We start from the raw sequence: 26647 nt of genomic DNA, 5'->3' as shown, positions 1-26647 counted from the left end.
GCCAATGTACTGTTACATTATGAACAAGATAAACATGATATATATACATATATATAGATAGATAGATAGATAGATAGATATACTCAGCAAAAAAAAGAAACGTCCTCTCACTTTCAACTGCTTTTATTTTCAGCAAACTTAACGTGTAAATATTTGTATGAACATAAAAAGTGACAGTCAGTATCTGGTGTGGCCACCAGCTGCATTAAGTACTGCAGTGCGTCTCCTCCTCATGGACTGCACCAGATTTGCCAGTTCTTGCTGTGAGATGTTACCCCACTCTTCCACCAAGGCACTTGCAAGTTCCCAGACATTTCTGGGGGGAATGGCCCTAGCCCTCACCCTCCGATCCAACAGGTCCCAGACGTGCTCAATGGGATTGAGATCGGGCTCTTTGCTGGCCATGGCAGAACACTGACATTCCTGTCTTGCAGGAAATCACGCACAGAACGAGCAGTATGGCTGGTGACATTGTCATGCTGGAGGGTCATGTCAGGATGAGCCTGCAGGAAGGGTACCACATGAGGGAGGAGGATGTCTTCCCTGTAATGCACAGCGTTGAGACTGAGATCCAATGATGCTGTGACACACCGCCCCAGACCATGATGGATCTTCCACCTTCAAATCGATCCCGCTCCAGAGTACAGGCCTCATTCGATGATAAACGCGAGTCCGACCATCACCCCTGGTGAGACATAACCGCGACTCGTCAGTGAAGAGCACTTTTTGCCAGTCCTGTCTGGTCCAGCGGAGGTGGGTTTGTGCCCATAGACAACATTGTTGCTGGTGATGTCTGGTCAGGACCTGCCTTACAACAGGCCTACAAGCCCTCAGTCAAGCCTCTCTCAGCCTATTGCGGACAGTTTGAGCACTGATGGAGGGATTGTGCGTTCCTGGTGTAACTCGGGCAGTTGTTGTTGCCATCCTGTACCTGTCCCGCAGGTGTGATATTCTGATGTACCAATCCTGTGCAGGTGTTGTTACACGTGGTCTGCCACTCTGAGGACGATCAGCTGTCCTTCCTGTCTCCCTGTAGCGCTGTCTTAGGCGTCTCACAGTACGGACATTGTAATTTATTGCCCTGGCCACATCTGCAGTCCTCATGCCTCCGTGCAGCGTGCCTAAGGCACATTCACGCAGATGAGCAGGGACCCTGGGCATCTTTCTTTTGGTGTTTTTCAGTGTCAGTAGAAAGGTCTCTTTAGTGTCCTAAGTTTTTATAACTGTGACTTTAATTGCCTACCATCTGTAAGCTGTTAGTGTCTTAACGACCGTTCCACAGGTGCATGTTCATTAATTGTTTATGGTTCATTGAACAAGCATGGAAAACATTGTTTAAACCCTTTACAATAGAGATCTGTAAAGTTATTTGGATTTTTACAAAATTATCTTTAAAATACAGTGTCCTGAAAAAGGGACGTTTCTTTTTTTGCTGAGTTTATATATAGATATGTCTTAAGTAATGTTGAAATACGTCCTTGGCTGTCAGGGCATGACACGCTTTTTATATGCCTATGGAAAAGTTACACCACCGTTAGTACTAATTGGATATTGGCTACGTTAAATTATAGAGAATGTAATTAAAATTAATCGTATTTTATCAACTGACACACAAATCATGGCTAGTATAACAGTGATGGTAAAGGCACGCACTTCACTTCTAATGGTCAATTTGGATTTAAAAAAATTTAATTACTTTTTTGACTACATAACTTTAATCATTAATTAACAATGGTCATTAAATATGTTGTGGTATTGCATTCCTTTATCTTCTATGTAAAACTTTAGATTTAATTGCACCAGTGTTATTACAGTTAACAAAAACCAAACCAAAAACCAAGTAAAAAAATTCTCATGAACTAAAATAAAAATAAAAAATTAAAATGATTGGAAAAAAATAAAACTAAACTAAATAAATTTTTCATAACCTAAAAACTAACTAAAATAAAATAAAAATGATCTCGAATTAATTTTTGTTTTTAATACTCTTGGGTGAATATGGTCAAGTAGAAACGTTTGGAAATTTTATATTTTTTGATGCATTAATTATGATCCAAACTCACATAACATAACATTACACCTTTATAGAAAGCTTAGGATGCCTTCTACCATAAGCAAAAGCAAAAATTGAGAAATTCTTAATACTGAGAAGTAAAACTTTTGAAGAGCCTCTTTTCACAAAATCCCAGAGGAACAATGATTCTCTAGAAAATATCTACAAAGTATTTGAAATAAAATGTCTTATACATTGTTACATCATAAATAATTATGTAACATTTACAAACATTCCACCTCAAAGTCCATTAATTTTTTTAAATATTGCTTTTCCCACCGATGTTCATGAAATGAGCTCTGCCACACATCCCAGTGTAAAATTTAAAGAGATAATTTCCCATGCCATACCAGATGTTTATGACCTTCTTTCCTCTGCTGAACACAAACAAAGATTTCAGAAGAATATCTCAGCTATGCAGCTTCATACAACACAAGTCAAAAGGGTCCAAATCTTTGAAGCTCCAAAAAGCACATAAAGGCACCATAAAGTAATCCATAAGTGGCTTAATTCATATTTTATTTTTTTTAATTAGACCGTCTTTTTGGGTGAGAACAGACATAAATGTAACTCCTTTTTTCACTAAAAATCTTGCAGTTTCAGTATACAGGAAAGACCAGTAAGGATGTCAAGAGAAAGGGTGCTGCCTTTATGTGCTTTTTGGAGCTTAAAGGTTTTGAACTGTGATGACTTACAGATCTGACAGATTCTTCTAATATCTTTGTATGTGTTCAGCAGAACAAAGAAAGTCAGACACATCTGGGATGGCATTAGAGTGAGTAAATAATGAAAGATTTTTATGTTTTTGGGTGAACTTTTTTGTTTACTTCACAAACATTAGTTTAGTAATTATTTATGAGTTAAAGAAATTCATATGGATACAATGGAGTTAAAGGGTTAGGTTAGGGTTAGACTTTTCAAATGGTACCAGTAAACGGATCTCCCTTTACAGTAGCTTTGACGCTGGATAGCGTTGAAAGAGCTTCTCAGCTAGGGGCCGTTTACAGGAAAATGTTTTCAACTAAAAACGGAAAACTTTTTATGCGTTTTGGCTGTTCGTTTACACAACAACGGCATTTTGAGGCCTGAAAATGCAAACTTTTGAAAACGGGTTTCAAAGTGCAAGTTTTTGAAAACGAGGCCATTGTCGTCTCCGTGTAAACATACAAAAACGTAAAAATACATTCTGTGTTAATAACAAAATAAAAAGTTACATTTTACACAATGCAAGTTTCGTTCTATTTAATGAATATAATATACAGTAAATCGTGGGCTGGAGCATTTTAAAAAGATGTTTCGAATGATAATTTCTCTATATTTTGTAAGATTATGGACAATGTCGATCTTTCAAAGGAGATGAGACTTAAGACCACCCATAATTCTGTTTTTCGTTGTTTTTTGTAGTGTAGTGGTTATAACGTAGAGGACTTTTGTGACCTCAATTAACCTCTTTAGCCAAGATTTGAGATTCATGGTTCGATTCCCGGCTGAATGATGTTTTATTTTTCCAGTATTTATTATTTTCCCCATTAGTCACGTCAGGCCATTATTCAATTGTATTTTAACCTTCCACAAAACTGGAAAGTTTTTATTTTTATTTTTGGTTTGTATTTCCACATGTATAGCTGTAGAGGAGATTTGCAACCTATGTAACTTTTTTATAAAGCATTTGAGAAATAATCATTCTTAATACATTTTGCAATAAATTGTCCAACCTTTGTGTTTACTGATTTATTTGTTTACTTAAGTTTTATTCAAATTCTGTATTTTAAAAGAAAAGACAACATTAGAGCAGTTGTGAAATGGTCCTGTAATGAAAAGACCTATAACAGGAAAAAAATGGTATCAAAAATACAAATAACAAAGTCAATATTAACCAGTTATGTATATATACATGGAGTAACATTCAGAACTAAATCAAATCAAATCAAATCATACTTTATTTGTATAGTGCTTTTTACAAGCAATGTCACAAAGGGCTTAACAATACCCATAGACATCCAGATATCCAAACTTAACCTCAAAGACAAGAAAAACTACCCAAAAAAACTCTTTAAGAGAGAAAGAAAAGGAAGAAACCTCAGGAGGAGCAATTCAAAGAGGGATCCCTCCTCCAGAGATGGATGGTTAACAAATGGTTAGGCCAGGGGTTTGGCATAAAGACAAAAAAATAAAAAATAAACAAAAGGAAAACAGTTTCTACACCTATGTTTGAAAGTCACTATGTAATTTGTGTTGTTGTTTGCTCAATTGATGAGGTGCAAAAAGTCATTGTGGCATAGGGTAGAAGGGTAGAGGTGGCTGTCTAGGTGGCTCATTGACATCCTGGAGCATGGAGTAGCATCGGTGTATAGAAGCTGGGACCGATGTCATCTAGGTCAAGGTGGCAGCGGTGCGAGGGTGACCTGAGAGCAAACTCAGCCCCCCACCCAAGAAGGGGTGGGGTGGGGACATAAAGAGGGAAGAAAGAGAGCTGCAAGGCAGTATAAACGTGAAGGGGCTGGTTAAACATGTGGGAGGGAGATAGGGAGGGAAGGAGTCCCCACTGGTTCAAATCTAACTAGTGCAGCGGTGAGGGCGGTGAGACCACAGACTATTAGGCTAACCATATGACTGACTGAAGATACATTTTAAGTCTAGATTTAAATACTGAGACTGTGTCTGCCCCCTTAATAACAACAGGAAGACTATTCCAGAGGAAGGGAGCTCTATAAGAAAAAGCTCTGGCCCCTACAGAATTATTCTTGATTCGAGGAACTACCAAATAACCAGCATCTTGTGATAGGAGTGCCCTTATAGGTGTGTACTGTATAAGAAGTTCTGAGAGATATGATGTCGCGAGTCCGTGAAGTGCTTTCTAAGTTAATAATAGAACTTTAAAGTCAGCTCTGGCCTGCACTGGAAGCCAGTGAAGTGAGGCTAAGACTGGGGTGATGTGTTCGAATTTCCTTGTTCCGGTTAATAATCTAGCAGCAGCATTCTGCACTAGTTGCAGACTCTTGAAATAGGTGCTTGGTAGACCTGAAAAAAAGTATGATTATGAAACTATAGATTACAATGCATTCAACAGTATATCGTTTTGTATTATGGATAAGACCTCAAGGACAGTACAGGAAAACTTAAAATTCAAAACAATAGTAAATGCAATACTCATTAGACTGTCTGGATTGATGTCAGTTCAAACTGAAATGGATGCATTTGTAGAACAATCTCAAAAAGTAATAATGAATGTAATAATTAGTTATGTATACATGGGTAAAGAACTGCAGAAATATGTGTCAAAATGTGTATTATGTACAATAGTATAAACAACATCCTAAAAACATATTTACAGATAGAGAACCCAGGTAGAGATTATTTAAACTTTTACATATATATATATATATATATAGTAAAAATGGTTCCAAATAAAAACCTCAGTCAAGCAAAAAAAAAAACATTAAAGTACTATCAAATATATACTTGAATATATTCAAAGACCTAAATAATATAAATAGACAACAGAACATTTGACTGCCAACTGACAGTATGAGTGTGAGTGTCACTGAAAACATCAGTTTTGTCTAACTTTGTGAGTGAGTGAGTGAGTGTGTGAATGAATGAGTGAGTGTCTGTTCTACACCCGTTTCTCCACCATCCATCTCTGCTTTTCAGTCTCATAAAATGCAGACTTCTGGAACTCAGTCCAAGTCATCTCTCCCATCATGCCCTGGGACTGGTACATGGACAAAACCTTGGTGGGACAGTAAATGTACTTTCCTGGGACTCCAGGGAAATAGGCATGGATGTGAGGGCTTTTGGGGCCTTGTTTGAGAGGCAGATGACAGGACCTGCACAGGCGACCAGGAGGATGAAGCTCTACAGATTTCCTCTTTTTCCTCTCTTCTGTTCCCTCTTTTGTTCTGCCCCTGTCTGTTTTGAGGCTTCGAGCTCCCGTTGGAAGAAGGCAGTTGATGCAAATCCTCAAAGCACATTCTGGGATTGGTGAGTCCTTCAGCTGCGTAAATCATGAAGACTTTTTTGGAGCAGTAAAAGTACTTCACCTCTGCTGACTGATAAAAAAAAAATGGACAGAGGAGCCGTCGCCAAGGTAACGAGACTTTGGCTGCACACAACTGAGACAAGTCCTGGTTTTCTTGGTTTTCTTTGGCTGTTGTTGTTGTTGCAACTGCTGAGCTGCTAGCTGCCTCTCCACAATCTCCTTCACCATCGTCGCAAGTGTAGCCTGGGTCAGAGGAGCATCCTGGGAAGGACTCACCACTGGTGGATTTACAGGAGCAGGTGTCAAGACTGTGACTGGTACGCTGACTGTCTCACTGCCTTCTGTCAGATGCTGCCAAAGCTGCTGAGTCTCCAACAGCTTCTCTGGGCTGGTGTTCAAAGAGGAGCTGGTGTTTATTAGCTTGGCAAGGTGTTTCACATACCGAGAGATATGCTGCCTTATGGTTGGATGAAGGAGACTATTGGGGTCTTTGCAAGATCTGTGCACAAGGGCAGCATAGTCAGCATCCACCTGCTTCAGCATGTCTTTCTTCCCACGGTGCTTTGCTAGGAGTCCATCAATGGCATCTCTCATGGGTTGCGTCCACCAGCCATGGTCCAGTACAAAGATACTTCCACCAGTCTTAACGGGTCCTCTGCGGGCAGCACGGGGAGAGGCTGTCAGGGGCAGTGGGGAAGTGCTCAGCAGATCTGTAGAAGAGATATGAAACAATGTTAACAGTAAGTCAAGTAGGTATGCGAGTAGGTTAGTATGTGTCTATATGAGTAGTACCTCCACGTGTGTGTGTGCGCGTCCATGTATGCTTGTGCGTGCGAGGGTAAAATAAATTGTGAGGGAATATGAATGGGTCCAGCCCACAACAATACATGTGCCAACATGATTTACCTGTTTGTCTCTCAGACGATGTGTATTTTTCTTTTGGAGTGGCAAACCATTGTGAGGACTCCACCAGCTCCTCTGTTGGTGGGAAGGCACAGGTCTCAGCACTGAGAGACACCAGGACACGTTCTACGTCCATCTCCTAAAAAGTAGGCCCGATAAGATTAAATAACAACTACACAAATCTGAAAGTGCACGTGAATTAAAACATAAATTAGTAAATTTAGTGTGTCTTTCCTGAGAGATGTTCTCTTCAGGATGGTCCAGAATGCAGAAGCACATCTGGTCTTCAATCAGCCAAAAAGGGCTCATGTCACCCCACTCTTGATTTCACTCCACTGGCTACCTGTAGCCACTCTCATCAAATTAAATGCTTTGACTCTGGCTTTCAAGACAGCCAATGGAACCGTACCCTCTTACTTCAATTCACCTCTTCAGGTCTATGCTCCAACTCTCTGCGGTCTATGAATGAGCGATGCCTGTTGGTCCCATCATAAAGAGACTCAAAGTCTATTTCAAGATCATTCACATTCTCTGCTCCTCTTAGGTGGAATGAACTTCCAACTTACCACTGCAGTTAACCTGCACTTAATGTACAAAAGAAGAAAAAAATCCTTGTCTGTCTCTTTCTTCTGTGCTAGCAATTTTACTACTCCAGCCACTGCGAGAACTTGGCAGTCCTATACTGCAGATCTTGTTAAACTTTGTATGACAAATTGCTTGCTATGTGTCTTATTTGTAAGTCGCTTTGGATAAAAGCGTCTGCTAAATGACTAAATGTAAATGTTAATCACCTCGGACAAAACTGAAAATTGCAAATAAGTATTTTGTCTTTAGTGAGCGAGTGAGTGAGTGAGTGCGTGCCTTTTACCCCGGGGGGTATTAGCCCCATTGTAACCTTACCTTACCTAACCTCATTACTACTGTGCCAAATGCAATTCTATAAATGTTTCCTATCGAAATAAACTCTGTTATGATGATAATACTTTTTGTTTAACCGTTACAAATTTGAATATACCTATAACTATATTAATATAGTGTATATGACTTGGCAGTTCAATGACCAGGTATCAGGGAAAATAATATATTAATGATTAGGCGATTACAGTCCAAGTGAAACATCCAAGAAAAAGTTTCATAATCCTTATGACACTGTGTATGTTGTTCCCGATGACGTTTCATCAAAGAGGCGTGGTCATCGGGTTGTTCTGCACGCACTGCTCTGTAGCGGTCAGCCAGGGCCAGTGAGTCAGCTGATATGAGCGCGAGCGCACCGCTGTCTATGACATCATTACCCCAATCGACAAGCGTTATTTTGTTCGTGCTTGAAGCCTGAAAGTTTGACGGTTGACTTCAGCGGCGAAATCATTTAAAAGTAAGACATTAAATGATAACAACCGAACGGAAAGACAAGTGTCTATAATTCGCTTAAAGGAGCAGGACACTCGTGTTCTCCATCGAAAGGTAAAAAAAACACTCCCTGTGATGTTTTACATTTCCATAAAAATCGATTAATTGTGTATTTAGTTATAGACATTACTTGGTCTCGTTTGACAGCGAATACATTGCTTTGTTCAAACATTTACTTGTGAGTGGTAAAGCTCGAGTCCTCATGGTCTTATCACCGCTCGGGTTTCCTAAACAGAAAGTGTGGCGCACAACTAATTATTTTATCTTTGACAACGATGTAACTTTATTCAATTATTATTAAAAGATGGAGGAAACAATGTCTCCCGGAATCATTTATAAGTTTTTGTTTATATTTTAGACTTCTCTGTGATTTTTATAATGTGTGTCGCACATGTATTTGCGTGGGTAAAAAAGATACTGACCTCTGTCTAAAGCAGGTGAACAGTCAACTTATTGTTACGAATGATCACATCATTATCAGTCGCCTGATTCTCATTACTACTTATGCAATTTCCATAACACTACTGCATTCAGTGTCACAAGGAGTGCAGCTTGTACATATTTAGAAAGTAAATCTTTAGACCAAAACAATAGGTGGAACACTAAGATTTAATGTATTGTAAGTTAAATTCTCATGTGTCAAGTAATTTTTACTTGTATAGCGTTTTTCACAACACATCGTTTCAAAGCAGCTTAACAGGAAATCATGCATTAACAAAAAAATCAAACTGTAATATTTATAAAGTCTTAGAGTGATCATTGTGTAGTTTGATTGATTAAATATGATTGTAAATTGTGTGTAAAAATTAAACAATTGTATTTAGAACCCCTGTGAGCAAGCCAAAGGCAACTGTGGCAAGGAACACAAAACTCCATAAGATGTTGGTTAATGGAGAAAAGTAACCTTGGGGAAACCAGGCTCACTGTGGGGGCCAGTTCCCCTCTGGCTAAACAGCATGAATATAATGCCAATATTAGTTATTTATGTGCAGTGCAAGTCATGGTTTAAAATTAGTAAACTAAGTAAGTGTTAAGGGCCAGTGTTTAAAAAAAAGATTTTGTATGAACTGTAAAATTAATGACTAATGTCTTTGAAGTCCATCCTGGATTAACTGCAGAAGTTAACATTGATGCATTGTCCTGTGTTAGTTGGCTTAAAGGCTTTTGTTGGCAGTTAAATTATAGTCTGTGTATTCCATTTCAAGAGTGTAGTCCATCAATAGACAAAGGTGATGCAGGCAGAGATCAATGAGGTGCATTGCAGTTCAACCGGCAGGTCATTTCGGTGAGGTTCGGTGGGGTCCATCCTAAATCCAAGGTTCAGGCAGTGGCATATGAATTATCCGATGTCTTACAGTTGGAGTTGGCATCAGTTCATCCTCTGAAGTCAAAAGACTTAAGTGCTGTCTGGCTAGCACCGACTGTAATTTGTCATCATCACTCAGTGACACGTAGCAGTGGAGTCTGACACCAAGCAGGAATGGAACTGGATTTGGCCGGCTCTGGTGTCCTCGGGATATGAGTTAGTTTAATCTAACTTGTTATCAGGGTTTTTATGCTCTCTCAGGTATTTTGATTAGTCATTTGCCCTATTGAGTGGGTGAAATTGTTTTGTTGATTATGTGTGTCCACTAATTGTATTGATAAATGGATTGATTGACAATTTCGTGTTGCATAAACTAAAAAAAAAAAAAAAAACTTTATGAAAAGAAAAAAAATCACTGCATCATCCGTTTGTACTGAGGACCTGTAGCTCTTTCTGCCTATTTTTGTGGGTCCTTAAATCTGTTTGAAAAGTATATATATACATTAGAATATTGCATGAAAATAGACTGTGTCCTTTAATTAAAAATGAGGTTTCAGTCTAGAAGTTTTGACAAGGTTCGAAACACAATTATGAATTGTAATGATGTAGCAATATTGTTCAGACATGCAGCAGTACCAATGGTTTTAGTGAGATGTCCTGTTTAAAATGGACTCGGTGTAAATCATCTATTCCATTTAACATTGTTTTAATAGTGTTTGAACACTGCATTGCCAGTTTGTTGCATTAAGAGCCATCAAGTTAATATTTAACCATCACTGAGTGAAGAGAGTACTGTTTGATTTTATATAGACCCAGTGAGTTCTGCTGTCAGTGTTGTTGATGCCATTCCTGTTCATGAGGCTTGATATTCACTGATCATGTAAAGAGGCATTTATTTAAGTCATACAGTGTTTTTGTTTGTCCTGTATGTTATATTTGGTAATATTTTGAAATATGAGTCTCAGTATATCATAGTTGACTGAAGAGACTTTCAGAAAATTCATCAATTTTGATGAAATAATTGGAAGCAGATTATGGTTATGAATCAATTTTGCTACAGATAATCCAGACAGAAAGTCTGCCATGAACAAGGCCTATGTTGTTAGCAACCTGGGTTAGATGGAGTACACAGTTGAACACAGTATTGTTTCAAATTTTAGCATTATACAGAATTATTTATGAGTAGTGGTACAACTAAAAGAGGGAGAATAATAGTAGTCTATTGAACATTGTAGTCTGATTGCCCCTGAGTTTTGAAAGGATATTTAATTGCTGATTACTGTCCACCCAGTATATGCATACAGTATATACTGTGTGTGTGTATATATATATATATATATATATATATATATATATATATATATATATATATATATAGAAATAGAGAGAGAGTGAGAGATACAAAAAACAAGCAGAAAAAAAAGAATGCATGTACCTTTTAATCACTGAATTTATTTATTTTTTTTTTATTTTTTTTATTTTTCTTATGTACAGCAGACTATAACTGGCAATGAAGTGTAGCCAGGTGTGAGAACCTGAGGTGCACTTGATGTCATATGCATCATAAATGTATTGTTTTTTAATATTTAATCTTAATAGGGGTGTCTGAGGGCAATTGGAAATATATTATTTATTTTTTCCTTCATAAATCACAGACAACTACAAATCAAGAAGTTATGTTACAGTTGTACCGGTTAAGAAGACCACACATTAAAGTAAATATAATTTTTTAATACTTAATATATTACTGAATCTGGTTCCACCTTTATGTTTTACAAATTCAGACATAATGTGTTTGAAGTAAAAGTTGTATCGACATTATGTTTATTTGAAATGGGTTAAACACTTTTTACAAAAAATATATTGATCAACTGTTGAGTCAAGAAAAGTCTTAAACTAAAAACTTTTTATAAGAATGTTCATTACAAAATGATTCAATCTTTAAATTCAGTCATGAAATTTGCATTTCATAAGTAGTTACAGTTGCCTCAACCTCACAGCCATGATGAAATATTGTATGGAATTGTGGGATTGCAAATTTAAAGGCCATGATAAGATCAGTTGATCTACTAAATTTCCCACAACATTGCATGAAAAATTTAATTGATATGCACTGTGTTGTGCTTTCAAGGGATCTGGTTTTGTGATTCTGTGAGATCCTCTACCAATGGCTACGTCATGACTGAGAATGTCTGAAATAGGGCTGCACATAATGATTATTTTTTTATCGATTAATCTAAGGATTCTTTTTCCGATTAGTCGATTAATCTAACGACTAATTTTTCGATTATTCTAAAGATTTTTTTATAATTATTACTTGATTAATATAACAATTAATTAACCCAAAATAAATATAAAAAACTTCTCATTAATATTTCAATATTTTATTAAATCATCTTCTCTTAAACACAAACAAATGTACTGCAGGGCATTATTCTGCAGCAAAAAACAGTGTTACTATGAATGCAAACTTTAATACAGTGAAAAAGACACTATTAGCATAAAATAAAATATCTGATGCCATGAGTGTACCTTCATTTACTATTACTATTATTTTGAATGGCCATGGAAAATGAAGCAATGTGACAATTTTACCTGGTCGCAAAAAGTAGTCCGTTAATTTACCTGATGAACTTTCACCTTTTGCTGACTCTTTATGCTTCGCAGAGCTAATGTGTGCTTCTAAATCACTTGCACTTTTATTAGCAACTGACACTTAAGTGCCAGCTTTACATGTCATACATTCTGCTTCCCACGGATCTCGACCTGGACGAAAGCATGGGAATTTGTTGTGCAGATCTTCTGTAAATTTGCACTTTCGTTTGGGCATTGTTTCCACTCAGCTGTCATTTGCTGCTACGGTCAAGCAACTGTTTGATGCTGAACACAACAGCGCTTTGCACATTCGCGGAGAGATTGACAGGCAGGAATTTGGCCAATAGTTGCTGCAAGCGTCTTATAATCGACCAATTGGTGTGCGAGAAGGCGGGACTTACAAAGAGGGGTTAAAGCAGTATGCGCGCACACACAATGAAGTATTAGACCAGATGCACATCATAATGCAACTAAAGCCGAATCCTGGACATTTTCTCAAATTTAGAAATCCCAGCCGGACGCTTTTTAAAGAGGACATGTCCGGGAAAAAGATGACGTATGGTCACCCTAAGTTAGCAGCGGTGCAGAAATTACTTTTAACATGGGGGCAATGAGGAAACATTTAGAAAATCAATTTAAAGTGACTACTACTAACAGAAACACGTGTTGTAATACGAAAATGTCATGCTTGGGTGGAGACAAAAAGTAAACAGGACTTACGGTGCTGCCTTGCTGCCGTCTTGACAAAGCGCTCTGGGATGCTTTCACTTCAAGTGTTCGTTCATGCCGGTTGTACTGCTGTGATAAGCCATTTCCAATTTGCATAGCTTACACAGCACCACACTGTTGGGTCTCTGGCTAAAATACTCCCACGCTTTAGATGACCGTAGGCGAGTTTTTTTTAGCTGCAGCTTGTTCTTCGGGGGAATCCATACTTAAACCGGGCGCTGCCAATTTAATTACTCCATTGCGACGCGCGGACGCATGAAATGTAAACATGTTTCTTATGCTAACTAGTCATATCCTGTTTTTGTCTGTGATGGTTCTTTATGGTTCAGTCACATTATTTTGTTGGCTAACATTGTTTATGATTCAGTCACTTTCTGAGTCAAGTGGGACTGCAATGCCAAGGTGTGAATTTCTCAAGCCATTTGAACGATACAGTTATGTAAATTGGATTACAGCTGGTTGAATTCAGAGTCTTCACTCATTAGATGTTTTGTTTCACCTGGAAGGCTTTATCAACATCTGAAGTACTGTCCCCCAAATGCCATTAAAATACAGTATATGCCTCCCTAAAGTCAGACTTGATGACTGCAGTGCGACCGCACATTCTGATGTATAGACTGACGCTCCTGATCTTGAACAATAAAGAATCCTGTTGAAGCTTTATCCGAGTCTACTGGTCTTCTCTGAGAGTTTCCAAAAGTAGCTAACAGTGATTGTATTAGCTGTGATGTTAAACTTAACCTCTTGACAAAGATGTTACAGCTGAATTTATATAAAGCTGAATTAATAATTCTGATTAAAATTAATGGCCAGCATCATCAAATCGCTGCCAACCATGTTAAAATAAAATTGTGCATTATAAAATTCTGAATCTATGTACTGATTATCATTGTCCTATGTCTGCCAAACATGTTGAGTGGTCCAAACATCATCTGCAGCATGAAACTGGACTTTTGACCAGATGTTAGAAGTGAATGCACTTGGCTGCATAGGAAAGCTATAGGATGCTCCCTTGCTCCCTAATTAAGTGAATGACTTAACCTCCAGTGTGCTGTCTATCTTCACTGGTCTTAGAATAGTTTGAAATGCACCTTATTTTCATCATAACTCCGTATACAGCCTCTGGAAGCAACATTTACAGCAGAAGAAAGAGACAGAGAAGGAATGAGTCTTTTGTTAAAAAAATTTCACAAGGTGAAGTGATCTCACTTATTTTTCTCTGGAAGAGAGAGAACTTCATTAAGAAACTGTGAGTGTCACAATTGCCTCGTGTTGCAATTGGCCCTGGTTTCTACTACAACCCTCAAATCTACAACAGGAAATAGTTATTTTAGCACATTTTAGCATAGTATTTACTTCTTCCCAGGTAGCCCGCTCACCTCCAGTGTTTAGATGAATTACGAGCAGCCTCCACCGTACACGGGGCCTGGCCCCACAGCTCCAGGATACCCCCCTCCTACTGCTCCTGGATACCCTGCTCAAGGATTCCCACCACAAGGATACCCTGCACAGGGATACCAAGGATATCCAGCCCAGACTGACCAGCCCAACCCTGGTTACCCGAACTACCCTCCTGGTCCCCCTGGAACATACCCAGTCCAGCCAGGGTATCAGGGATACCCTCAACCTCAATATGGAGGCCCAGTGTATGGGGAACCTCCGAAAAATACAGGTATTAGCCTCATTTATGCATTTAATGGCGTACTTTTTAAAATTGCTCAGTTGTAACAGAAAGGCTGTCTGAGTGAGGAAAACAGATTTACTCAACTTTTGACCACAAAAGAGAACCGCGGTTAGTAGAAACATCCACCCACTTCTCTCTTTTTTTTTTTTATTCTCGGTGCACTTATTGTTCACAGAAATATCCAACAGATACAGTAGATAAGAGTTTGAAATTAATTATAATTTGGGGCCAAGGGGGTCACAGTATGTTTTTTTCATTGTTTAAGCTGCTGGGACCTGCTAATCTTTTAATTATGTTTCAATTCAATATTCAGTTAAGTTTTCATTAAGTAAAAAAAAGTTTAACATGTTTTTAATATTCATTTTAAAAAGTCTACACTTTGTTTATATTGCAACTGTATAAAGTATGTCTTATTTAAGTCTGTATTTCTGTAATAGCATTTTCTTCACTGCTCTGGTATAGGGGTCAATGACATGATGTGACTGACTTTTTTTTTTTGTCCGAATCTATCCGTATCGTTATTCAATTCATACAAAAAATGTATTGAACACACCTTCTATCATGAGCATGTTTTTATTTTCTGAATTATTATTATTGTTTATTTATTTGTGGGGTGCAAGAAAGTATTTTTATACTTTATGGTTGCACCACTCGACACTTTTTAAAGTCATCAAATTATATTTTTGTAGAAAATGATAGCCTGTCATCTTTTTAAAAAATGTATAAGGCCAAAATGCAAACATAGCTTACATTTCAAAGAATATGTTTGCATATGTGTTTTGAAATATATTTTTGAAAATTTCTCATTTTTATAATCTTGGACAACTTTATTAGTCATTGACCCATAGATATAGTAATTAGGAAACCACTGAAAATGTTTAGTTTAAAATTTGACAAAAGATGAGATTTATAGCGAGAGAAGCATTCTGGGTCTTTTCAGATTCTGAGCTTTTGTTTGTTTGTGTGTTTGTCTGCAGTGTATGTGGTGGAGCAGGGGAGACGTGATGATTCTGGGGAGCAGGCGTGTCTAACTGCATGTTGGACTGCTCTGTGTTGCTGCTGTCTCTGGGACATGTTGACCTAGAATACCAATAATATGAAACCACTGTGAGCCTTAATTTGTAACAATATTTCACTCCACATTTCAATCCTTATGTATGACTACTGAAATATGTGGTTTTGTTTTTGTTGTTTTAGTGTCAGTAGCTCATCTTGGATTATGGGCATGATATGCACTAAGAGATATTTACAGCTGATTGCATTGATCTTATTTGTATACGCATATTAAACAATGTTTTTATTTTTTGTCTGAGAAAATAATGTAATCTCTTTATTAATGTATGCAGAAATTCAAATATTACTTGAGCATAGACCAGATCTGATAATCAAATATGGCGTTGCACAGTCCATGAAGTCTTAATGAAATCTGTGCCAAAACGTCAATCAAGGAAAAATATTTGTTTCTGTTAATAAAATAATAGAAAATGTACAAATGTATCTTCTATGCTCCTTTAAATGCATTCAGTCACTAGGAGTTCTACAGTGAGTTCCTAGCTAAAAGTTTCTGCTTAACCTATTCACAAAACTGTTAAAGGGACAGTCACACTACACTTCGCGCTCCATTCACTCCCATTCAAACACATCCGAATGCAGCAGAGCGGAAATGCAAGCTCATGCGAAGAAATTTTGTATATGCTGCGTACCAGAGTTCAAGATTGGTGAACTCTGAACTGGGAATTCGTACGACATGGAATTAATTAACAGAGGTTCGGGAGAAGCATGTTAATTTTAATCTGACAAATCACAGCCTGCGTGCAGGAGTATATAAGCTGCCGCTTACCTGCTTCCTGTGACAACTCTCCTGACATTTGAGTCCCACCCTCAAGCCAGCAAGATATCTGAACTAGATCTCTTTCCCTCCGACGAGGAACTCTTCAACTCACCCCTCAATACTCCATCGCAGCCATCCGATCCCGGCAAAGACACTCCTCCATCCAACGGCGTCATCGATCTGGCTGCTCCAAGCCGAGGACGCAGAGCTTCTCGCTCAGCAACCCGCACACCAAGAAGCAGGAACCAACCCTCTCCTCCGCTGTCCAGATCACCCAGATCTTCAACTTCTGCCGACCACCTAACTATACCGGTCATTTCAAAATGGACAGTGAACAAACTTCGCCACGCTTTAGCTGCTTCCAACATCCACTTTTCACCCAGGCTAAGTAAAATCCAACTATATGATTTATATACGTCTCTTCCCAACATGACATTCCCTCTACCTCTAAAACCCCTGAAAACATTATAGCCCAATCCTTACCTTATACCCATTCCTCTAGATGTGACGCTCCAGCTTGCAAACATTCCGACCACTCACAACCCTCTGGTTTTCCAGGTACAGGCCATTTCTCCCTCACCGAACTTCCATCCCGTTAAAGGCCTTTAGCCAGGGTGTTGTCTGCGTTAAGCCAAGTGCCTAGCAAGCCACAACCTCTCCTTTCTCTCCCATTCCAGCCTCTGATTACTTCACACCCAACCACCGGGCACTCTGACGCAGGAGCCTTCCTGCCACCACCGCTCGGCGTATCACCACCCTCAGAGGCCCTAAATACTTTTCAACCAGCCTTCCCCAGTCTTATCCCCTGTCCTACCCTTGGGCTTCCGGAGCAGAATCGAGCACAAGGCTGCCTCCGTTATCGAAAAATGCTCCAGCGCAATATTTACCTTTTCCAGCACCTCACTCTGTACTGCCTTCGGAGCCACCCCAGGTGTGAGGATGCTTCTACCTTCAGCGCCGGCTCCGCCCCCACTTCTTCCCGGTTGGCTTCAACCAGCCCGCCCTCCTACTTTCACCCTCCATACAGCTACGCCCCTAGCCATTCCCCCAAATGCTGCAGTCATGGAGCCTCTTAGATCTCCATAACAGAGTTATTCTGGGCCGCCATAGCATTTCCTGCGCAGTATGTAGATCATCAGTTCACCAAACTATGTTCTCTCATAAATTCTAACTTTCCCACCTGGTCAGCCCAAATGTCCGAAAACGCTACCTGATACATCCCACACCCCTCCAACAACCCCCCTCTCGATCAACGAGATCACGATTTCAGGGGAAGGGTAGTACGAATTTCAACCGGCAGACAAGTCTGCAACAATTTCAATGAGTTTGGTTGCCCTAGGCAATGCTGTCGTTTCTTACATGTCTGTTCCCATTGCGGCGGTGTGCATGCCCGCCCTATCTGCCCTGTATCAAAACCTTTCAAAGTTAAAAATCGTAAAAAATATCTCAGCACTCCTGTCAATATTTCTTCGCTTGCTAAAGAATTGCGAATCATCCTGATGCCTAATTTACAAACTACCTCCTAAATGGCTTAAAATCTGGCTTCAACCCCGGGCAAGAAAGCTTGCCCTCTACTTGTGTTATTTGCAATAATTTGCAATCCGCGCTAGCTGAACCCGAAGTGGTGGACGACCTAATTCATAAAGAGCTAAAGTCAGATTTTATGATCGGCCTGTTCGAAGCTCCCCCTTTCAAAACCTTCCACATCAGCCCTCTCGGGGTAGCGACTAAAAAATTCTCAGGCAAAAAACACATCATCATTGATCTTTCGGCCCTGCACGAATCCCAATACTCAAGCATTAACAGCTTAATTCCTCTCGAGGAATTCTCTCTCCACTACCACAGCTTCGACCAAGCCATCCAAATGATAAAAAATGTCGGGAAAGGAGCCTGGTTAGCTAATGTTGACATCACTTCCGCGTTTAAAATAATGCCTATCCGTCCTGATTTCTGGCATCTTTTAGAATTTGGCTGGTGAGAATTATTATTTTTCCGTCCGCCTTACTTTTGGCTGCAAAAGCATCCCCAAGATTTTTGACTTACTGTCTGAAGCTATCTGCTGGATCTTGTCAAATAACCACTCCGTTCCCCACTTAAGTCACCTACTAGATGATTTACTCTTTATCTTGCCCCCGATGCCCCTCACGCTGCCCACCTCTGTACCGTCCAGAAACTTTTTGCTGATTTAGGAATTCCAATTTCCCATGAGAAAACAGCGGGTCCCTCCTCATCTATCGAATTCCTAGGTATCATCTCGGTACAGACGTCTTTCAAGCCTCCCTGCCAAAAGAGAAAATCAACAGGATAATCATAATCATGTCCAACCTCCAATCTAACAAAAGCTGCTCTAAACAAGAGCTCCTCTCCCTCCTCGGGCATCTCAATTTTGCCATGCGCATCATTCCCCAAGGCCGCCCCTTCATTTCACACCTCCTCACCCTCGCTGCGCTAAACGACACAATAACTCTAAAGCCATACTGCCACGCCGACCTCCAGCTCTGGTTAACATTCCTAAAACAGTGGAACGGACGTACCTTTTTTTACGAGGACTGCCTCTCATTCCCCGAGGACATCCAACTTTTCACTGATGCCGCCCTATCCATCGGCTTCGGGGGATTCTACAAAGGTCACTGGTTTGCCTCCATCTGGCCCCCAGAGCTCACCAGCCTTCCACAATCAGCACCTTCCTTAGCCCTGCATTAATTCTACCCTATCGTGGCCGCAGCCTTTCTGTGGGGAAACGAATGGACATTTATGCATTTGGCAGACGCTTTTATCCAAAGCAACTTACAGTGTACTTATTACAGGGACAATCCCCCTGGAGCCTTGCTCAAGGACTTGCTCAAGGACCATTGTGGTGGTGGCTGTGGGGATCGAACCAGTTCTGTGCTTTAGCCCACTACACCACCACCACTCCAATTAGACTCTTCATTAATCAAAGCAAAACAGATCAATTTAAAAAGGGGCATTTGAATTACATTTTCAACTTGCCCACCCCCATCCAACCTTACCAATCTCTCGCATCATTTCTCGCTTACAGACATTCCCACATTAAGTCCCTTCTTGATCCGTTATTCACCGATGATACTAACCACACAGTTTCAAGATTCTGGTTCCAAAAGCACCTTAAATCAGTCCAATCCGGAATCCTGGCAAAATTTTACTCCAGTCATTCATTCCGTATCGGCGCAGCAACCACAGCTGCCCAAAAAGGTTTATCAGAACAACAAATTCTCTAACAGCTACATCAGATCCAATCGTTTCCACATCAGGAAAGCTCATCAATCACTAATCAGCTAATCCCCTTATCAGTACCACCTGTCACTGTCACTCATGTCACCACCCGCTGCCGTCTCGATACATCCTACATGCACGTGCGCATACGTGTACACGTACGTATATGCAAGGGTTTATGTGCGTGTGTGTACGTGTGCATATATGTGTATGTGTGTATATATATATATATATATATATATATATATATATATATATATATATATATATATATATATTTATACCAGAGTCCTCCCATTCGAATCGCAGCGTAGCCCCCTCGATCAAATGCTGCGCAAATCCATGTCCTCGTATCATGGGCTCTCCCCTCCGAGGCGATTGGTGGGCTTTCCGTTTCAGCCACAGAGTGGACCCTGTTCGATTGCTTGCTGAGCTTACCCGTTCGAATGCCGTGAGCTCTCTCTCTCTCTCTCTCTCCATAGAGCAGTCTCCCGTTCGAATCGCAGTGTGAGCCCTCCCTTTCGAACGCAGCACGAGCCAACTCTCATTTTCACCTTCCTCGTTCTAATGCATGCTGGGCTTACCCGTTCGAATGCCGTGAGCTAAACCTCTCTCTCTTTAGAACAGTCTCCCGTTTGAATCGCAGTGTGAGCCTTCCCTTTCGAACACACCTCAAGCCAACTCTCACTTTCACCTTCCCTGTTCGCATGACGTCAGCTCATCCACTTCTACGGTGAGTGGTGGTCTCTCGTTCGAATCGCAGTGTAGCCCTCTCGACCAGCCATCGTACAAGAACGCACCTTCAAACAAATGCATAAAGCGCTCCCTCTAAACAGATTTTGGGGGGAAGAACAATTCAGAAGTATCCGCCAATTTACCAGATAGAATTGTTGCTGGCTTGCTGTCCTAAATACTTCCTGCCATAGTCATGGTACCAATCTTTCATCTTAATGCATTTATGGGGGCAATCAGGAGTCGAGTCTCAAGCTTCGAGCCCTCCAGTATGACAGCAAGCCAAATACGTTTACTGCTTCAACACAAGATTACATTAACATACGAACTACTGAAATGGAGTTAATTAACAGAGGTTTGGGAGGAGCATGTTAATTTTAATCTGACAAATCACAGCCCGTGTGCAGGAGTATATAAGCTGCCGCTTACCTGCTTCCCGTGACAACTCTCCTGACATCCCACCTCCACCCCATCTCCACCTATTCTCCAGATTCATTATCTAAATAAGTAAAGTCCGGGGGGGTAATCAGGACTTGAGTTGAGTATCGAGCTCCGAGCCCTCCAGTATATGGACAGCAAGCCAAATACGTTTACTGCTTCAACACAAGATTACATTAACATACGAACTACTGAAAAAAGGACACACGACCAATAGGAAACTGAAACGTCACACACTGGCTCAATTCAAATGAAACTTTTTCAAAGCTGTGAGATTTATTGTTGCAGGAATGTGAGTAGACAAAATATTTTAACATTTTTAATATAATATTATTTGTTTTTTGTGATCTATTATTTACTTACACCAGAAGCCTTCCCACATGACATCACATCCTGGTCCGTTGCGTTGTATGAAGGCTGCATTCCATTTCAAATTTTCATCCCCTTCTCTCACAAACTTCACTCCTTCTCATGGACTCAGATGTACATCACTGCCTACGTTGCGCGAGTGTCCACTACTGGCAGAATACGTGCAATGGGTTTAACTGGAACACCCTAAACCCTTGATCACTTGGAGCATGTTGAAGGCTGATGTCAATTTATGGAATTATTTAGTGATTTTTACACCTGAGAAAATGTTTTCAGAGATTGATTTCAGAGGCTTATGTATAAATCTTGTATGTTTTTTTTTTTTCATTAGAATGAATTGTTAGAAAGGATTAATCAAGATTTACACAAACAAAAATGTTAACATAACAATTAACACATAGGCTATAACTGTGTGTTAAACAGACAAGTATTATGATGTTAAATCTCAATATAACTTTTATAAACTGCTTAACAGACCTAACTTCACTTCCATCATACATTAGAGTTGTGTGGGGGTGGGGTTTATGAAGTGCAATCTGCTGTCACATCACAATCGAGTTGCATTGTTGGATATGGAGCTGCCTGAAGCGTACATCAGTGTAGGCTCGCTCCTCCTGTCAAAATCGAGAGGTTGAGGGTCTGTCAACAGAAACTTCCCTTGCTCACTTAATGAAGTGGAATGGACTTCCAAAATGGTGGTGGGGATTCCCCCGAGGGGAAGTGCTTAGGGGAGTTAGCGAGTGGATGTTAAAAGTGAAGTGGAATGCAGCAGAAAACATTTCGCATGCTCAATGCCTCTTAAGAGCAAGTTTACTAATAGGCAGACCTTGACCTTGTGGCCATGGATGATGTCATGTTCTATGAACGTGCTCTCATAAATCACTTGAGACAGGAAACCACTATTTGTTGGCAAATATTTTATATAGATAGACAGCGGGACATGTATATTACTATTAATATTATATGCATTTATTTATTTATAAACCAGCTTTTAAAAAGACTACAAGCATGAATTAGCTATGGGTAATACAGAACCCACACAAAAGCAAGAGTGTTGCTTTTTGCTCAACTTATATAGAAACACAACATTATTGGAAAATGTGGAAACGGTATCACCGTTAAAGCGAAAAGGGAAGCATGGGAACATATGTCTCTTTAATGTGGCATCTCTGATTTTGTGAAATACTGAAAAGTGTGAGAAACATTGGTACTCTCTTCAGTGTCAGTCAAGACAAGAGCAGAGATCGCACACTTTGAGCGACAAACATTTACCACAGTTAATTGGTTCATTCTTTCTGTGTAATTGTAATTATACACAGCAAATTATTATTATTATTTTTTTCCATATCGTTTGATGTAGCCTATTTATACAATATGAATCTAGATTTATCCCACATTGGCCTCATGAACTTCATGAAAGTCCAGGTATGTTAATATATTGCTCAAACCCTTTATCTCCATTGTAATTGGGTTGTTTTGTTTAGGTAATTGTATCCCTAAGTAAGTTTGCAATAATAGACTATACTTTTCAAAGCGATTTTGAAAAGGGCAATGTCATCATAATACTTATACATTGTATACAATACATTGACTCGATTGAGATGTGGCTTGACGACAGCAGCAATGCTTTGGATTGTTTGTGATTCATTTAAAGATTTAGAAGTCCTCATGACGAGGTTTAAATTGTCTTGGGTTTAGGAGCTACTTTTAACATTAAATGATCCATGATTTAGTGTTGGATAAAAATTTACAAGTCCTAAAATTAGGAGTGGCATGTCCATCATTTTTAAGAGTTGCACCTAAATGTCCGAATTACGACAATGTATGTTTTAACTCAAGTCAGTTCACTTGATGGCCATCTTGGAAACTCTCCCGGGCAGCTATTTTCTATGGATACAAGTGGCATAAAAGAACAGCTCCTATTTACTTGAATGTGAAAATTCTGAAACCTCCCAAACGTTTGGTCAAGATTACGATCAAAGAACATCTTTCAGGGGGGCCTGGGTAGTTCAGTGAGTATTGACACTGACTACCACCCCTGGAGTCGCGAGTTCAAATCCAGGGCATGCTGAGTGACTCCAGCCAGGTCTCCTAAGCAACCAAATTGGCCAGGTTGCTAGGGAGGGTAGAGTCACATGGGGTAACCTCCTCTGGTCACTTTAATGTGTGGTTCTTGCTCTCGGTGGGGCACGTGGTGAGTTGTGCGTGGATGAACACCCCTTCAAGAACTATACACTTCCAGAGTGAGGAAAAAGGCTGGAAAAACCATTCTGGACCACACTCACCCTGCCCACTACCTTTTTGAACTGTTTCCTTCTGGCTGACACTTCAGAGCTCTGAGCACCAGAACCGTCAGGCAAAGGAACAGTTTTTCCCCCAGGCTATCCATCTCATGAACAGTTAAAACTGCCCCTTTGAGCAATAATTAATGTGCAATACACAGCTTAGTCTTTTTATATTATCCAACACATCCTTCCTCTTGTGCCATTACATTTTCTTGCACTGTATATAACCGATTTGTATTTAGATTTGCACTACATATGTGTATGAGTGTGTATGTAGGTATGTATGTATATATATATTCATATATGTGTATATATGTATATATGTGTGTGTGTGTGTGTGTGTGTGTGTGTGTGTGTGTGTGTGTGTATATATATATATATATATGTCTATTGTGTATTCTATATATACTTTTTTATTTTCAATATTTATCTATTTTTTATTCAATTTTATTTATTATTCCAAGTCTTGTTGCTGTTTTTGTATTGTGTACTGGAAGCTCCTGTCACCAAGACAAATTCCTTGTATGTGTAAGCATACTTCGCAATAAAGCTAATTCTAATTCTGATTCTGATGCCGCATTGAATAGTGTGAAGTCTCCACGCACTACATCACCACGGTAACGCGCTCAACAAGCCACAGGATAAGATGCACAGATTGACGGTCTCAGACGCGGAGGCAACTGAGATTCGTTCTCCGCCACCCAAATTGAGGCGAGTCACTATGCCATCACGAGGAATTAGAGCACACTGGGAATTGGGCATTCCAAATTGGGGAGAAAAGGGATTAAAAAAAAATAAAAATCAGCAGTCAAATCTAACAACATTGGTATTGTAAATCATTCTTCTTTAGCTCAGATCACTTTAAAAACACATTTTGTCAGGCTGGTCCATCTAATGCACATACGCATCCTCATGTTGAATGGCAGGCGATTTCTGTATCTAAGTCCCAATTTACACCTTGCATTAACATGCGTTTCATATATGGATAGTATCTGGATATTCTTTTGCTAGATTGCATTTACACCTTGCAGTTAAATATGTCTCCACTCACTGTGACCAGATAGAGATCTGATCAAAGTTACCAGTGCAATATGGAAAACGCTACTTGCAGTACAAATTACATCAGGGGCTGTGGTAGCTGAAATGTCTTTTAGATAATTTTAAAAACGTTGATGGATAATTCAATTTTTTTTCTATCACTTGACAGTCAGGATTTTTCCTTAATTGAAATTTTTTTGGCTGCTGCCAAAGCTAAATTTAATGATATTCATCTCGCATTCGGCGCTTTGTAAGTGCTTAATATGCTTCCATCTGACATGCATAAGTGAAGCCTGGTGTCATGTGAGCCAGTAAGTGTGGATTTTAGAGAGAGACGAGATATTCCAAGTGTGTTTCAATGGAGTAATTCATGGGAAATTGTTAATTGTCTGGGTAACAAAATTGTAAGATGGCAGTGTCTGTTGTGTTCTTCATATTGCATTGACAGAATAAACCGAAAAAGGCAAGAAACGTAGCACTTTAACAACAGATGACAGTAGCGTAACCTCATTAAATAATTAATTACTTAAGTTGTTATATCCAGATAATGAAAAAACATTTGCATTTACACCTTTTTAAATGTGGTCAGAATCCATCCCTGACCACATCAGAATGTGGTTTTAGTGATCCCATCCCGATCCGATCACAATTCATCTTCGATGCATTTACGCCTGTCATTATGTGGTCAAGTGCAATCTGATAGCGATCCGATCACTGAAAATGCAAGGTTTAAATGGGGCCTAAAAGGTGATTAGCTCTTATACTTGTACCAGACTTCCTTGTCTACATCCACCATATTGGGTGTTCCAATTTCTCCCATTCATTTTAATATAAGTGCAGTCTCTGGCTAAATAGTCTCTGATTAGGAGCTACTTTTAGCCTTAAGTAAAAGGCTTTTTCTTTCTTTCTTTTTTTTTTTTTTTGTGCTCTTAACCTTTTCCAAATAAATCTTGGACTGATTATTGGCTAATTTATGTGTTTTTTTTTTTTGGTCCGCATTGACCACTAGAATGTTAATGTGTAATTCCAAGTCAGAATCAGAATCAGCTTTATTGCCAAGTATGCTTACACATACAAGGAATTTGTCTTGGTGACAGGAGCTTCCAGTGTACAACCATACAAAAACAATACAAAAACAGCAGCAAGACAGATAATAATAAAAAATAAAAAATAGTTATACACATACGTACATAAACACACAGACACACACATACATATACATAGTGCAATCTAATACAAATCTGTTATCTGTTATGTACAGTGCAAATACAAATCTGTTATGTACAGTGCAATTTTTTCTTTTTTTTCTTTGTTTTTTCAGAGGAAAAAAAATGGCAGAAGAGGTTGGATGTGTTGAATAAATATAAAAAAAGACTAAACTGTGTATTGCACATAGTTATTGCTCAATGGGGCAATTTAACGGTTCATGAGATTGATATCCTGAGGGAAAAAAACTGTTCCTGTGCCTGTCGGTTCTGGTGCTCAGAGCTCTGAAGCATCGGCCAGAAGGCAACAGTTCAAAGAGGTAGTGGGAAGGGTGAGTGGGGTCCAGAGTGATTTTTCCAGCCTTTTTCCTCACTCTGGAAGTGTACATTTCTTGAAGGGGGGGGGGGCAGGGGGCAACCAATAATCCTCTCAGCAGTCCGAATTGTCCTTTGTAGTTTTCTGATGTCTGATTTTGTAGCTGAACCAAACCAGACAGTTATTGAAGTGCAGAGGACAGACTCAATGACTGCTGAGTAAAACTGTATCAGCAGCGCCTGTGGCAGGTTGAACTTCCTCAGCTGGTGAAGGAAGTACAACCTCTGCTGGGCCTTTTTCACAATGGAGTCAGTGTGTGTCTCCCACTTCAGGTCCTGTGAGATGGTAGTGCCCAGGAACCTGAATGATTCCACTGCTGTCACAGTGCTGTTTAGAATGGTGAGGGGGGCCAGTGTTGGGCGTTCCTCCTAAAGTCCACAATCATCTCCACTTTTTTGTGCGTGTTCAGCTCAAGGTTGTTTTGACTGCACCAGACAGCCAGCTGTTTAAACTCCCTTCTGTATGCAGACTCATCATCTC

General features: G+C 39.6%; 2 protein-coding genes across 3 annotated transcripts; one reads left to right on the top strand and one right to left on the bottom strand.

Annotated features, from left to right (window-relative positions):
* Nucleotides 1–5478: 5478 nt before the first annotated feature.
* Nucleotides 5479–7142, bottom strand: LOC127431122 (uncharacterized). The gene is made up of 2 exons (XM_051681393.1): nt 6942–7142; nt 5479–6745 (listed from the first exon to the last, which is right to left on the bottom strand). The coding sequence occupies exons 1-2, from the start codon at nt 7072–7074 to the stop codon at nt 6093–6095; spliced, it is 786 nt and encodes a 261-aa protein (XP_051537353.1). The 5' UTR covers nt 7075–7142; the 3' UTR covers nt 5479–6092.
* A 1007-nt stretch (nt 7143–8149) lies between these two features.
* Nucleotides 8150–16152, top strand: LOC127431124 (cysteine-rich and transmembrane domain-containing protein 1-like). Of its 2 annotated transcripts, none has more exons than XM_051681398.1 (3): nt 8150–8399; nt 14346–14647; nt 15637–16152. In XM_051681398.1, exons 2-3 carry the CDS (start codon nt 14368–14370, stop codon nt 15741–15743), a joined length of 387 nt encoding a protein of 128 aa, XP_051537358.1. In that variant the 5' UTR covers nt 8150–8399; nt 14346–14367; the 3' UTR covers nt 15744–16152. The 2 variants fall into 2 exon arrangements, with proteins under 2 accessions (XP_051537358.1, XP_051537357.1); XM_051681397.1 differs by having other exon boundaries at nt 8153–8399; nt 14342–14647.
* Nucleotides 16153–26647: the final 10495 nt, after the last annotated feature.

This window comes from Myxocyprinus asiaticus, chromosome 40 (genome assembly GCF_019703515.2).
Source record: "Myxocyprinus asiaticus isolate MX2 ecotype Aquarium Trade chromosome 40, UBuf_Myxa_2, whole genome shotgun sequence".
Lineage (NCBI taxonomy): Eukaryota > Metazoa > Chordata > Actinopteri > Cypriniformes > Catostomidae > Myxocyprinus > Myxocyprinus asiaticus.
The sequence above is the reverse complement of the archived record's forward strand: the minus strand, read 5'-3'. Positions and strand labels throughout refer to the sequence as shown.